The following is a 16,343-nucleotide window of genomic DNA, read 5'->3' as shown; positions in this document are numbered from 1 at the left end:
CATTTCGCCTACCTCTCTTCGAGGTAGCCTGGACTCGCAAGGCGAAAAGCACGAGGATGCCACAGCTCAGGTAGCATCCTATGGAAATCCGTCCCATTATGGTCTGGAGCCCCATCGCATCGTGACTGCCCGCTCATGGGCTCTCAGCAGAAGGATTTGGTTTCGGGCGTTTTTTCGGCCTCCTCACCCGCATCCTCCTCTCCTCCTCTCGTCCTCCGCGCTGTCTCTCGCGCTGCCCGCCTCAGCCGAGGCAGGAGAGCAGCGCAGCGGCATCGCGGAGGATCGTAGTGCGGTCAGAACAAAATGAAAAGTCGCCTGGTGCCCCTCGGCTCTCGAGCTCAGCGTGCGCGGGCGAGATAGGGGGGACAAAACACACCCACCCACAGAGGCGGGCAGCCTTGAGGAGAGAGAGAGAGAGAGAGAGAGAGAGAGAGAGAGAGAGAGAGAGAGAGAGAGAGAGAGAGAGAGAGAGAGAGAGAGAGAGAGAGAGAGAGAGAGAGAGAGAGAGAGAGAGAGAGAGAGAGAGAGAGAGAGGAGAGAGAGAGAGAGAGAGAGAGAGAGAGAGAGAGAGAGAGAGAGAGAGAGAGAGAGAGAGAGAGAGAGAGAGAGAGAGAGAGAGGATGCAACTCTCTTCATACCTTTACTGACAGGATAACGTGTGTGTCGTGTTGTTTGTGAGCGCGCGTCTGCGTACAGGGAGACAAATAATTGATCCAACAACGTCAGATGAGGAATAATCTTGGAGTTGCCAAGGTTTTATTTTAATCTCAACCATTGCAAAAAAAAATCTGATGAAAAAATATCAAGCCTTTAATATGAATTTGGTTATTCAGATAAAGGAAGTGAATAAAGCTCCTGTTCAGAAGAATAAGACACAAACACAACACCTACACTCACACGATGTTGGACGGCACAAAGCTGGTATGGACTACACAGGGCGGACCATTAATTGGTTCTGATTGGACGTTACTGCAGAGAAGCACCTCATCCAACGTGGGAAAGCTCAGGTATCCCTTCAGGCGTGGACGCAGAGCGGGAAATCTCTCATAAAAACGCACAAAATCCAGTTTCCCCCCTACCTTCCAGTAGTTTATCCCGTCACCAAAAAACAGGTCTCCGACTCCGCAGATATTGAGGGTGGAGGGGAGGGGCATGTCTCATGTGAAATGTAGCGCCATTAGTTTTCCTTGTAGAGCTCACACACTACGACCTTCGGCCGCACAATTACCCCCGCTGACCAGGAATCCAATGGTTCATTTCCCTGGGATCTTGTGAGGGGTCGTTCGGTTGTCGGAGGTTAAGTATGCAATTATAATTCTAAAGGGGGCATAGCTGTGCTTAAAACATTTAGGATTGCCATGAGTCTAATTGACAGACCATGGACATTGACATTACTTTGGGTAAGTCACGACCGCTGTAATGGCCCTTTGTTAAACGCACAAGTGAACATGTGGTGGTTGACAGGGGCCACTCGCCATGAATTACCCTCTTACCCCTAACCGGTGAGAAAGCTGTTGCTTGAAAGTGTTTGTCCCGGCGACACTGCTAGCCTTGGCACTCGGCAGGTAATCTGTAGTAGTAAATTGCAACACATTATAATCGAATAAATAAAATAATTGACGCAGATGAAGTACTGTATTTATTCTTGTAGCTAATCAGTTCATGATTAGCTTTTCAAATTGCTCTTGTTTCTGTCAGTCAGAGCAAATTTCAACAACAATCCTGTCTTAAGTTTACATAACCACAAAATATATTTCAAGATAAAGTGGAACATTTGTGGCGTTGTTTAGGAGATGCTTAAAGAAGGAACTAGAGTCAGCCAGGCACAGTCAGTCAGAAATAGTAAATCAGGAGTAATCAGGTCACCATCAGTCTGTCAGGAATAGTCAGCTAGGAATATTTAGGACCAGTCAGCCAGGAACAGTCAGTCAGAAACAGTCAACCAGGAATATTTAGGACCAGTCAGCCAGGAACAGTCAACCAGGAACAATCAGGTAAGGAACAGTCAGGTCAGAAACAGTCAGTCAGGAACAGTCAGTTCCGGAGCAGTCAGCCAGGAACAATCGGTCAGGAACAGTCAACCAGGTACAGTCAGACAAGGGCAATCAATCCAGCATTTTATAGTCTACTTTATACCTTCCTTTAATAAACAAAAGCCAGGGCAGGAACAGCGTTTGGCCGTTATACCAACAGCCTGGTAATCAGTGACTGCACATTAAGCGTTTAAAAGCAGGAGGGCTCATGCAGGACACATTACCAGAGCCGGTACAGTCAAGACATTCACAGCCTGCTCAGACTGGTTCCCTGAGCATCTGCTGCTTTCACAACAAGTGAGACCTGCTTGCGTGCAACAACAATTACTCCTGGCCGACTGCATGAAAACACAGATTGCATGTGACTCAATCTTTTGAACCTCTGGCCAACATTTCACACACTCTAATGCATCAGATGTTGAACGAGGTCACATATAGGCTGAATAACAGGGCACGGCAGTGACAGGGCGCAAGATGCACGAGTGAGCTTCCCCTTGCTCAGCAAAGTATTCATAACGCTGATGCTCATTGATGAAACCGAAAGCCTCCGATACATACGAGACCGGAGGCAAGGACAGCCAAGTGGAGGACAACTACTTTTTGGGTAGAAAGAGTTTAGTATGACTTAGTATGATCTGTTAGGGAACTGTTAAACTGCAAAAGGGAATACAAGTGGGTTTGAAGACTGCTAGCCTATTTATTATTATGATATTTATGTTGAAACTGTGAAGCTATAAAAGCGGTGTGTGTTCACACGTTACATATTTAGGATCCTGGTTTCCGGTGCCAAAACATACCTCTTTTAATTAGGTATTACAATGTTAAAAAGGGCCAATTAATATGATGTCAAAGACAGAGCAGTGTGCAACCGCTTTACTATCACGGGTGATTTTATAGGACTGCAGCCGCTTCATCTCCGAGCCTGATATTAAAGTTACTTTATGTCCAAATACCTCTGGGGGAGCTTTACTACATTTGCCACATGAAAAAGCATTTCAAGCAACACTTGTCAAAAAGGCAGTCCCTGGCCCTCAGGAGCGAGGCAGCAGTGTATTTGTTGTGTTCCAGCCCTTAGAGCTTGAGGTTCACTGTAGGGTTTCAGAATCCTCTGGTGTATGATACAGGGAAACATTTACACGCACACTTTTACATTTGAGGGGATTTTGCTGATGCCTTTATCCAAAGCGACTTGCAACTTTTCATTCACACATTTACACACCAACGGCGGAGTCAACCACGCAGGGCGAAAGGCAGCTCGTTTGGAGCAAAAAGGGTGAGGTGTCTTGCTCAGGGAGACCTCGACACTAACAGTCAACCTGCTCTACCTCCTGAGCTACTGTCGCCCCGAAACAACTCCTCCTGTACGGCGGCTGAACGCAGGAGGGCACCAGCTAATGTAGTTTGTCTGGTTAAGGGGATTACGAAGCTAATGCGCTTTGATGTTCACAACTCCTTCTCATTTACACCCTAAAGCCACTATTCCACTGACTTGAGGCGAGAGCACCTCGATGCCTTCTGCTCACATGTTCATTGCAACCACTGAGGATGACCTGCATGTTGATTTATTTGAGATCGTTTCAATATAAGATAATAAACGGGTGAACGTAGATTCACTTGGGCAAACTCTCCTTTCTGTCAAGCAATAGACCCAGTGTGTTAATACTGGAGGGGTCTGTGATGTGCATGTCCGCTAGGATACTTATAGCAGGGTTCTCTCCACACCAGCCTTTATTGGACTGTAAATTGCTATTTAGAGCACATCTTAAAGTAAAGCTTGCTGTTGAAGGCCGCACACCCAAAAGAAAAGATGGGCCTTAGGCCTTAATTGTACACACTCACCTTGACAAGATAACACAACATTTTTTCTGCTCATGATAGAGCTGGAGCGGTGTTAAGCCACGGGCGCCATGCACAAATTTGACATCTCTGACCCTGGTAGGATGGTCATATGAAGGATATTCATAAAGAATAGTACCATATGAATGATATTCATATAGAAACTAGTACCTTATGAATAATATCCATATAGAAACTAGTACCTTATGTAGGAGACAAAATGCCTATTTGCTTTATTTAAGTTCATATTTTACGATGACGTTTGGATTTTCATAAGTGAAATAATATAATAGTTAATTGTGTTAATTTCAATTAGATGGAATTTTATTTTGAAATTCACTTGCAATATTTTTGGTGTATGTGCACATTTAGTTACTTTATTTTGAAACGTTAGAGGAACTTAATTCTGTTAACTACTGGTAACAGACTGTCAGGATAACAAGCGTGGAGCCACACAGTTTTTTGACCTCTCGCTCTCTTTCTATCTCTAATTATAACCTCATTGTGGAAAAGGATTTTTGGATTTTGCAATTGACAAGTAAACCTTTTAAACTTCACGTCGTGGTCCGTTGGATTATATTTGTGGATTTTGGATGAGGTGTGCGTCGAAGGGAAAACAGAGCGTCAAGCTGAAGCTTCACTAATTAGACCTTTTGATCCTACACCTTATGAATAATATCCATATAGAAACTAGCACCATAGGAATGATATTCATGTAGAAACTAGCAGGTGGGCCAAATTTATGATATTCTTATAGAAACTGGTATGTTAGTGATGAAGAGAAACTTATTTTTAGGACACATCGGCCGGCGAAATATTTGATTTAATATTAGAGTAATTATCATGGGAAAGTACAGGCAGCAAAGTTACAAAGGATACATTCAGTGAGACAATGGTTGAACAAGATTCTTATAGGGAAACGTTTGCATTGTGGGTAGGGAATATAAAGTTAACAAAAGGTAAGTGGGTCTGACCATTCTGGAGCATTCAGGATTGGCGGGAGAGGCCAAGTTAAAATGCAATACGGGGAAAGTGGACATGTCGGCAACTCTATACGACAGGGGTGCAATAAAGTTAAACTATCTCTACACAACAAAGAAGTCAGTCGATTGTCCTGGCTTCAATATCAGACTCAGTGGCTCCAGTAGGAATGCAAATATGAACTATCTTAACCTATATTAGTTAGAGATAGGAAGGGTGGTATCTTAAGGTCCACGGAGAATGTGAACAGTTCCTTTTAGATTGACTAGTAATTGTATATACAAGGTTAATGTAAGGTTTATAAATGCATATTATAGTTATGATCAATATTTCCACGAGAGTTAGACAGTTTAGACGGTCTGAAATTAATTTAGAAATAGGTAATACTAGTAAGGTGTCTAAGCAGACAAAGGGAGGTCTGGCATATTATAACTGAAGGCTAATAGATGAAACCAGTGATCCCAAAAAGCAAAGGGATATTGATCATCATAGGTTGATTTGCTGACCAATTCCCCTCTGAGACACACACACACACACACACACACACACACACACACACACACACACACACACACACACACACACACACACACGTTATTAGCCAACACATTGGGCCAATTGCTCCGTCAGTTAGCATTGCTGCGCTTTAAAACCGAGTTTCACGTGCAGCTGCGTACGAGGTTGAACGTGAGTGCCGTGTAACGACTCGTACAGGATCAGCTGATTCCTAGCTGACTCTGTTTAAACTGATTGGAAACCGGAAGTACTCTGATTTCTAGTATACCCCAGCGGGTGCAGTCTTGCATTTTGTGCTAACTACCAACAAAAACTTAATGGGAATGTAAAGTAAACTTTTATATAATAAAACTATAATAAATAAAAACGCTAATAATGTTGACATATTATGAAATGGTCTTGGCTACTTTTTGTGGAAATCTGAGTCTGGAATCTGCCCTCACCTACGTCAATCGATTACTTGTCATTGTTTTCTCTTATTGTGTGAATGCAAACGTGATTACTTAATTAATTGAAGACGAACTAATAGGCCTATGCGAGTAATTAGGGTAATGTCACGCCTTTCAATTCTCGGAGAAGGAGAGTTAGGATCGGTGTGCCACTATGCAGACGGTTCAATAGCCGCGTTTACATGGCACATCTGATCCGCATAGATTTCTATGCGGAATAGATCTGTCCCTAAAATGTGATCCGAATGTACTGTATACATGGCAGTAAGAAAGGTGTCCGCTATGTCTCTCGTGCACACCTGACACATCTCTGGACCGGCGGCGACATAATGGACGTCTTATCACTATTTGGCATTGTGAATTTGATTTTAATGAAAGCACAGCAGGAGAGAGCTTTTCTCTGCCTGCTCCTTCAATTAAGGAGGACAGCACAGCTATGTCAATTTCTCGTCTGATCTTTATATTTACCCCCAACTCCAAGAGGACATTTGTCTCCTCGAAGGTCCAATTGCAAACTACTGCAGCTGCCATCTCTCTAAGTTAAGAAGTATTTTAACGTTCAGCCTGCAAAAGTACTAGTAGTAGCCTACTAATTTACAGTTATCTCGGACGCGCGCGGACACTACGATACGCAAACACGTCATTAATAAACACCCATGTCCCGTGGCGTAGCAACCGGACACGCTTACCGGACTACTTACGGAGCGGTAACAAAGACTTGAATCAGGCAATAAATCCACTTTCCTTGACAGCGGTCAAGTTCGGTGTGCATAAAAGTACCGACAGAGCTCAGTGGACCAATTGCAAACTACTGCAGCTGCTCTAAGTCAAACCCCAATCTATTCGGAATAAGTGTATCCATGTCGATTAAAACGGACTACAACACCTCTTCTATTCCGCATAGAAATCTATGCGGATCAGTTGTGCCCATGTAAACGCGGCTAATGTTACGAAAACGGAACCCATGGTTCCGAAGGGCCGTTTTTCCGATAAGTCAAACAAGAGGCGCATCAGGCCGACGGTTCAATATGCCGAATAGGCCTAGATATAAAGCGCTCTCTCTCTCTCTCTCTCTCTCTCTCTCTCTCTCTCTCTCTCTCTCTCTCTCTCTCTCTCTCTCTCTCTCTCTCTCTCTCTCTCTCTCTCTCTCTCTCTCTCTCTCTCTCTCTCTCTCTCTCTCTCTCTCTCTCTCTCTCTCTCTCTCTCTCTCTCTCTCTCTCTCTCTCTCTCTCTCTCTCTCTCTCTCTCTCTCGCGTCATACAACCTAGGCCTACATATGACGTTCACGATGAATATTTGAGAACAAAGTGACAAAAGAGAGAGTGCGAGCGAGTAATAAAACTCTTTATATGTAAGCCTATTCGGCATATTGAACCGTCGGCCTAATGCGCCTCCTTTTTGAAAAGTCTGACAAACGGCCCTTCGGACCAATGGGTTCCGTTTTCGTAACATTGAACCGTCGGCATAGTGGCATGTCGATCTAATGGGAAATATTTCGGACCATTGAGACGTCGGAACAATGAGGCGTCGGAATTACAAGCAGGCCCCGTTAGGATCATGTCGATGAAATTGTCGCAGATAGAGAACTACAACTAGGAGCAAAAATTATATTTGCTGCACTGCATTCGAGGTGTTGTGGACGCGGTGGAAAATCCAAGATCCAAGATCAAAATTCAGTACAAATAATCTGTTCTTTGTAGAAGTTTAGTTGGCCACTTTAAGCAACTCCTATATTGTAGCCTGTATTGTACTGAAGGCCTATCTGGTGTTATAAGTGTAAATGTATCATACCTATTGATAATAATTCATAAAACTAATTGTGTGTGTGTGTGTCGGTTATGATGGAGCCTTGTTTCATCCTGCAAACTGGTTTAGTCTCCTCTAAAACCACGTCAGTTTCAAGATTAGACTAACACAAACACAATACACTCTCTAGTGTCTAATGTGAATTTCTCTGAAGACACAGCAATTGAGGTCAAGGTAAAACGCAGCTAAAGGTTAAACCACAAGTACACATGACACAGCAATGGAGCTTAAGACGTCACGTGACTTCTGGAGTTTAAAACCGTGTTTAACTCTAAAAAGTGGCTAAACTAGCGACAGAGCAATTGCCCCATTCACTCCACAATTGAATGCCATGCCTATACACACACACGATACACCTGTTGACCTATCAAAAACACCAGAGCGATCTGGCGATGAGAAGCACGATTCTTTGAACACAACGTTGTTACACGACAACCCGACCACTCCTGTCTTCATCTAGGTCCACTGGCCCTGTGATGGACAGATGGATTGATTAAGTCCATTTCATCTCTGAGCAGTTATCACGGAGCCCAGGTCATCCATAAAGGCAGATGAGGTAATCCTGATCAATACACGTCAGATGTATTCAGCCGCTTGTGTGCCGTGTTCTGAATGGTACCCCCCCTCCCCCCTTACGTTTTGGATGCTTCCTTTTTTAATTGACTGTTTGCAGTGATTGTTTATGATTGACATCTCATTATAAAAAACGATAAAATAAAGAAAATACGTTGAGTGGCAGCCTTGGCCGCCTGTCTGAGACGTTATGTTCCTGCGTTAGTTGCTGCAGCTTCAGGTCCGCAGTCGTAGGACCGCATTTATAAGATGCATTTCTAAGACCCTGTTTGTGTTTTCTTTCAAGACCATTAAAGTGAGCTACTTACTTTGGCATGCTAATGTTACCTTTGCTGGCAAATTCGACAGAACCACCAGAATGTGTAATGGTATACAATTAAAACTGTCATTTATCTGGTCCATGTGCGCAGGCGAAGGCAAGTTAGGATAGATACGGTTAGGTTAAGGCGTTTGGTTAGACATTAGGCTAGAGATGGCTAAGTTTAGGTCTAAGGCTAGAGATGGATAAGTTTAGGGTTTAGACTAAGGTTTATGGAAGTTACTCGTATGTAGTTCCTCTTTAGGTTATGATCTAAGAGGCTAGTTCACCGCCATGTTTTGTATTTTGAGAAGTTCCGATATAGTTTTGTTTGTCAGAATGTCTTCAGGACATACTAATGTCTTCAGGACATAACATTAATAAGTTGGGCCATAAACTACATTTCTTACGGCCCATGGTCAAGATATGCCATAGATATATAAAATGACCTCAAACATTGGAGAGGTGTTCAATGTTTATGACTCCCTATGGAGCAAAAGTGTGTACTTGGTTCTTGAACAAAGACAAGGCATTTCCTTCTCTGAGTAAATGACTCTCCAATTCAATGACTTTTCAATTTGTCCCTGTGTGTAAAACAATGCACGTACACACCACACACAAATAGGAGGAAGAGAACAGTGAAAATAAGAATAACATGAAACACACACACACACCTCCTTTTGCCTGGCCCCGATTGGGGCTCAGAGTCGGCTGTACGATGAATTCTCTGAGTTTAACTCGGCATCTCTCTCCTCCTCCAGCTCCTCTTTGGAGGACCCTCTAGGCATGGCCCCTGGGGGCCTACGCCCTGCTAGTTTGTTGTGATCTTCGGGTCCCGCTCAAACAGGCGAAAGGGGAATTAATCGCTTGTCGTTCGTGCATTGAAGTGAGAATCCCAAATCAGGGAAGGTGTGTGAGCCGTGCCGGCAGAGACCTTCCTTTGGCCACCACTAGCGCACCAATCCAACGTGTTAATTGGTTGACAATACAGAGAACCCTCTAAAGCAGAGTATGGCCTGGGTTTGGTATCCACGCACAGACAAGGGGGGACAAAAATGTTTTTGATATTTTAATATTGCAGAGATGTGGAGAGGAATGGCAAGGCAGTATTGTCAACTGCTTCAAAGGTGAAGCAGACATAATATACAAGACATAGATATAACAAAAATGTGTAAGACTAATAATAATCCTACATCCTGCAGCAACCTTCCTTTTTAATATATGAATGAAAAAAGAAAGCATCTATGAAAAATAAGTACTGTGACTAATTACAATCAGGAAAATGATCAAATATCTCTCTAGCAATCATTTTCTTTTTGTATATATTTTTATTCTGGCACATTCTTCTCCACTCTTGGCGCGACAATGATGGCACAGCTATTTGCCTATGGATGAAATTATTTATTGCAAAACTGATCAATATGAGGAATAATACAAACATGCAGTGATGCCAGCAACGCATTACTTAGTAACGCGTCACTGGCCTCGGACCACTTTTTTCAGTAACGAGTAATCTAACGCGTTACTATTTCCAAACCAGTAATCAGATTAAAATTACTCAAAGTCACTGTGCGTTACTATTATTTTACCGGATCATCGATTGGCGTTGAGAGCGATGGGGTGGTGTGTGTGTGTGTGTGTCTGTCTGTCTGTCTGTCTGCATGTTTGTGTGAGAGTGCGTGTGCATGTGAAGCGTAAGTCTCCAAAGACTTCAATCTGTCAGAGGCGAGTGTCGACCTTGACTCTCCAGAGTCCGCGCCACCAGTTGTTATTAGTCGGGCGGTGCTGCGTTTGTGTGTGGACGCACACAGCTGCCGTCTGGAGCGACGGCAGCTGAGAGAGCGCGTGGGAGCCTCTACGTTATCGCCAGAGAACTAAACCCACGGGGAGGTCCGAGCAGCTCGAGCGCTAGAACGCGCTGTTTACGGCACGCACCTGGAGATGCGTCTGGTGATCGCCCCGTAAAGCACGTGGTGATATTTTGTCTACGCATGGCGTAAGCGGTCGAAAGACGTGTGTCGGTGTGTGCACCCAGGGCCGTAGCACCAAATGCTGGGCCCTGTATACAAGAGGTACTGATGGGCACCCCCCGAATTCCGCCTACCAGCCCCTTGCGCATAACTGTTGGGGGGGGGGTGTATTGGCAAAACCGGTTGTAATTTTTTATTTTGAGGCGTCAGGAGGTGTTGTCGCAGCTAAATGTAAGGGTTAGGCTTAGGGTCAATATAAATGTAAGTAATAAAATAACTAGTAATCTAACTTAGTTACTTTTAAAATCAAGTAATCTGTATAGTAACTAAATTACTATTTTAAGGAGTAACTAGTAATCAGTAATCGGATTACTCTTTCAAGGTAACTGTGGCAACACTTCAAACATGTTACTCCATCCAGCAGATTTAACCCTGTGAAAGCAATATTCCTGAAACGCGATCCCAACCTCTCTCTAATTGGTTGCTCCCCTCTCGCCCCCCCATATGTGAATTGAACTACTCTGCGTGAAGTCCCATGAGCTTCGGTAAGGAGAAGACTACAGCGGGGCTACGGAATGAAACCATTGGCAGGTTGATGCAGCAACCTATTAAGGGATGGGTTGAGTGATCCATCATCACACCCTGAACCACTCCAAAGAGATTGTTCTGCATGCGCCGTTGTTAGTGAAATGTTTCCTATGAGTCAATTGTACTGCCACAGGTTATTACAATACTGCCTAACTGCCTACTAATCCAAACAAGGTGATTTATGTGAGTTTTCAGCACCTGTCAAATGAAAAACGAGTATAAACTTTGCGACTAGTGCTGTGTGCCAATGTGCCGATCTGCTGGTGTGTTTCTTCAAATGGATGTAGCCTCCCAACAACATCCGTCAACATTGATGTTAATGAATTATTGTATTTCATTATCACTCAAACTTTAGATCAATCAATCAATCAATCAATCCTCGGTATTTATATACCGCTTTCTTTCTCATATGGCTTCCATCCCGAAGGGATAAAAACCGAGCTCAAAGCGGTCTGTACCTCATTGCGTTAAAGATATCTTTACATTTCTTTTTTTCGTAAACAATATTAAGATCATCCCTTCCAACTCTTAGTTCTCTAGTAGGGCTATGCATAGAAAAGCTTTCCGCAATATAACATGGACTTTTTCCAGAGACAACATTGAACATTAGCAAACTGAGTTTAAAATCTATCCGATCTTCGATGGGGAGAAAGTGGGCTTTCTTAAGGAACTTGGAGGTGGAGCACTTCTTAGGAACGTCATAGATGAGGCGAACAGCTGCATTTTCAACCTTTTGCAGTTTCTTTAGATGACATTTAGGAGTCAGTGCAAGGAGACTGTTGCAGTAATCAAGTTTCGACAGTATCATGTTATGTACAAGCTTGATTCTCATGTCAATACTCAGTGAGCGCTTAATCCTTCCTAGATTACGGAGATGGAAGTAACTAGCTCTGCACTTCTCTTGGATGAACTTGATCATGCTGAGTTTTGAGTCCAGTAAGACGCCAAGGGTTTTAGCGACGTCGCAACTGTCGACATCGGAGTTATCATAGAGTACAGTGAAGCTTAGGTCTTCTGAGTTCCGCTTGGACTTAACAAGGATCATTTTTGTCTTATCTGTGTTGATCTTGAGGTAATTTTGTACCATCCACTGTCGTATCTCAAGGAGGCATGCTTCAATATCTTATTTTGTTTGCTGGCTGCTCTGCATATCAACACTGACATACAGTTGGGTATAGTCTGCGTAGATTTGTATGGAGATGCCATGCTTTTTTGCCAACCTTTCAAGTTCCTTGACATAGAGTATGAATAGTAGGGGACCTAGCAGTGACCCTTGGGGGACTCCAAAGATCAGGTTAAAGATAATACTTGATGCATTCTTTATCCTGACTCTATAGGTTCGCTTCGTCAGGTAGGAAGATCAAGATACTCCAAGTAGATATAGAAAAACAGAAACTCCCATCAGAAAGGCACTGGGTCCGATCCCAAATGCCCCCTGTCTGCTACTTATTGATGTGTCAAATTCACTTTGGATTAAATACTTAAATATTAAATAGGTACTGACCCAGCAAAGTATATTTTTGTAAAAATATTTTCAAAACCTGTCAAAGTATTCAAACAAACCACTAAATGTAAACAAATAAGATAAGACTTCAACAGAAACAGTAACACCATTATTCAAAGCATTGGCAAGGACTCATGTGTTTCATTAATCGGCAGGTTATGTGTTACATAATGTTGTTGTTGTGAGTATTCAATTATTATATTATCAAGGTTTTCTTCTGCAATTCCAATTCCATTCCATTCATTTCCAAGCCAAACATGCAATAAATAATGGAAATTATATTCATTATAAAATTGTTTACTCAGAACCGCAGAAGCTGTGATGTTTATTGAAGGCATCACGTGACAGCATTAACATGTGCCAGATGCTATATCAGACTCTTTGGGATGGCAGAACAGCAACAAGGTAAAAAAAAAGTAATAGAATAAAACTGGTATCTTCATTGACTGCATTGGAACCTCATATTTACCTCAGGGGGGCATTTGCGAGCTGAACCCACAAAGTTGAACTTTAGACAAAACATTTCCATATACCGTAGGTCAAAAGCATTTATAGGTCAAAAACATCTTCTGATTCTTAACAATTGAACATTGTGTGTGCAAACATAGAGTAAACTGTTCTTACAATATTCCAGGTGCAAAGGTCATAAATACAGCTAAAGTCATACCAAATCACGCTTTAACACCTCTTTTGTTTTAGCTTATCATAACCAGACTAGCTTAGATAAGACAACACTAGTTAAATCAGAGGGTGCCTGCAAAGGGTTTGAAACCAAAACCAACTGCGCTTTCATGACTAGTGTCTCCAGATCCTACGATCATCTGCCCCAACGCAGTGAGGCAGCCCTTGTGATCTCCCTGCTTGCTACCGGAGCCCACACACGTCTCTAGTCGCTTCCATTGTGATCACCTTCAAGCCACCTATTACAGGGGGCCTTTGGTGTGGGTGTGTGTGCGTGCGTGTGCGTCTCTCTCTCTATAGTGGCACATCTAGGCCTGAACACTCTACCTCTCGTAATGAGACGTCTGTTCTTATATTCCCTAAAGCCTTCCCTGCTTAATCTTACACCTTTTTTTTTTATTAAATACTAATTAGATGTTAGTGTGAAGTAATAAAACAGGCAGCTGAATTATGCGCATCCAGTCCAGTATGCATTCTTAAGCTCATCAAAAGTTAATTTATAGTCATAGGTAAAGTTGTAAAGCCTCGGTTTAGCATAGCTGTTCTCCTGATGGCTAATCTCTTCATCCTCCCAACTGTAGACCTGTTAGGTTAAATGCACATACACAACATAGCGATGTTGTTATACTGTGCAGGTGTTGTGCTCCTGCATGTTGCGAGGCCGTTTAGTGTTTACAATGTGCTCTAGCAGTTGGTTGCGCCAGCAGAACGTAAAGCCGTTCATACGTTCGGGTGTAAAGCTCGCCTTAACCCTAGGCTCGACGTAGCTGGTTTCAAACTAAAAGGTGTTCTAAATGTTGGTTGCACCACCATAACTTAAGTTTTAACGTTACTAGTAGTGCGTAAATTGTACCAGTGTCGCATTTAATGACGTTTACATAATTTCAAGCCAATCATTGACAGCCAACAATGTAAACGAAGTACCGACAAGTTTCCACCTTATCCGAGTGAAGACGCGTTAGCACCCAAATTAGGGGGGCTGCCCGTAATTCCGACACCTCATTGTTCCGACGTCTCAATGGTCCGAAATATTTCCCATTGGATCGACATGCCACTATGCCAACGGTTCAATGTTACGAAAACGGAACCCATTGGTCCGAATGGCCGTTTGTCAGACTTTTCAAAATGGAGTCGCTTTAGGCCGACGGTTCAATATGCCGAATAGGCCTACATAAAGAGTTTTATACCTCACTCTCTCTCTCTCTCTTTTGTCAATTTGCGCTCCAATATTGAGAGAGAGAGAGAGGTATCAATAGGCCTATTCGGCATATTGAACCGTCGCCCTATAATGCGCCTCTGGTTTGACTTATCGGACAAATGGCCCTTCGGAACAATGGGTTCCGTTTTCGGAACATTGAACCGTCGGCATAGTGGCATGTCGATCTAATGGGAAATATTTTGGACCATTGAGACGTCGGAACAATGAAGCGTTGGAATTACGGCATGGCACCCAAATTAGAGGTCATTCATTCTCTAAAATTGACTTGGGGGGTGTAGGCGTGAGGTTAAGCTATTCGATGGCGGATTTTATAATAAATTGCAGCTCATTGCAGCTTTGTATGCTATTTGTTGTGTGAGTGTCGTGAGTTTTGGTCTGAGTTAGCCTCTACCTGGCTATGTATTATATGGAATAGCGTCTAGAATATTGGTTTGTACGTGGGCTGGATTTCTTTTTTTTTTTTATCTCTCGAAATTGCACGCATAAATGGACATCATACAGGTGAAATGGATCGATACGCTCACGGACAATCCGTTCCTGACGCAAACCGCGTTGAAATTCCTCTTCCCATTGCTCAAAAGGAATAGCCATCTTTTGTATTTAAATCTTTTAACGTATTTACCGATCTTTATCGTTAGAATGGAACTTACACCAGCTAGAGGGGAGGTGTAAAATATAAGTTCTAAGTGTTACGTTGAAACTATCTGCTTGGTGCAACTGCTATTTTTTTGGTAGAAGTGTAAAGTTGAACGTTTGGGCAATTTACATTCCCCGTGGCCTAAGTGGGACCTTACCGTCTGCTGGTGCAACCAGCTGCAGGTATGGAGAACACAAAAAGGAGCTTGAAATAAAGAGCTGTTAGAGAGCACCAATGGCTGGCTGAGACCGAGCCCAATTTAAAAGGAGGCAGCAGTACCGTTTATTCATGAATCTCTTCTGCTTGTAAACCCAGAGCAATGCTGCTGAATATATTACAGGGAAGATTTGAACAACATGCCTTTGATTTTCCTTTGCTCTTTGAAACAACATAATGGACAACATAAATGCAGCACACCTACAATGTTGACAGCATGGGGACACTGTGAGAAAGAGTTTCCTTGATGCACATGGTTGTTGGTAAAAAGCATGTTTACTTAAAAACTAACAAAACCACAACAGTTGAATCACTTGCACAACTCAAGCCTCCCTCCAGTCTAGAACTCTTGTCCTCTGAAGGAGCACCAGAATGGGTGTGGCTCAATTAGCCTATGAGCCACAGCCGCAGACCATTACAGGGCTACCAGTCAGACAGGAACACGTGACTCTTTTAAAACATGTTAAACACAGTGAAGATGCCCATCACATCTTCACAGACACGCATGATAAGAATGGACCTACAGGTATGGCAGAGAGTTTTGCATTTACTGTGTGTTGTGAACATGAAGTTGTTGGACTACTCTGCAGCGTTAGATATATCCTTTTCAGCTAAAATTAGCCCTCCACGGATGATTTAGCTTTATGTCAGTTTGATATGATTGTTGATGCTTTCCTAAAAAATTCATTGTGACAATAAAATGTTTACGATCTTCTCAAAAAGGTGCCTATTAAAGTGCATTAAAGCCAAGGCTTAAATGCCTTATATAAGTGAAAACGTTTCACATTCTTATATTTTCCACGCATATTTTATTCATCTCTTCCATCCAAGATATAACCATGATGCGTCTTCTGCATTATTCAGTTCTTATTTTCTTGCAGTAACTTACCACTTGTCATAAATGTTGCACCGGCCTCTGCGGCCCCCTGCTGTTCGGTCAGGGTCAGGCTGGACATCAAACCCAGCGTGTGGTAAACGCACAACAAGTATATGTCACAGCCACAACACACACGTCTGATTAAAACAACCTTGTGTC

The 16,343-nt window shown here is 42.9% G+C and overlaps 1 protein-coding gene and 1 long non-coding RNA gene across 6 annotated transcripts in view; both read right to left on the bottom strand.

Annotated features, from left to right (window-relative positions):
• The window catches only part of LOC132456149 (netrin receptor UNC5D-like), a 147,650-nt gene extending 147,318 nt beyond the window's left edge, over positions 1–332 (bottom strand). For 3 of the 5 annotated variants that reach the window (XM_060050385.1, XM_060050386.1, XM_060050387.1), the window contains exon 1: positions 13–331. In XM_060050385.1, the coding sequence (XP_059906368.1) occupies positions 13–115 (103 nt within the window). In that variant the 5' untranslated portion in view covers positions 116–331. Of the gene's footprint in view, positions 1–12 lie in introns of all 5 variants that reach the window. The other 2 variants (XM_060050388.1, XM_060050383.1) reach the window with 2 other exon arrangements.
• Positions 1–16,343, bottom strand: part of LOC132456154 (uncharacterized) — a 295,066-nt gene that overhangs the window by 268,396 nt on the left and 10,327 nt on the right. The gene's annotated exons all lie outside the window — the stretch shown is intronic.

Source organism: Gadus macrocephalus, chromosome 4 (genome assembly GCF_031168955.1).
Source record: "Gadus macrocephalus chromosome 4, ASM3116895v1".
Lineage (NCBI taxonomy): Eukaryota > Metazoa > Chordata > Actinopteri > Gadiformes > Gadidae > Gadus > Gadus macrocephalus.
This window is presented reverse-complemented; position numbering and strand designations above follow the sequence as displayed.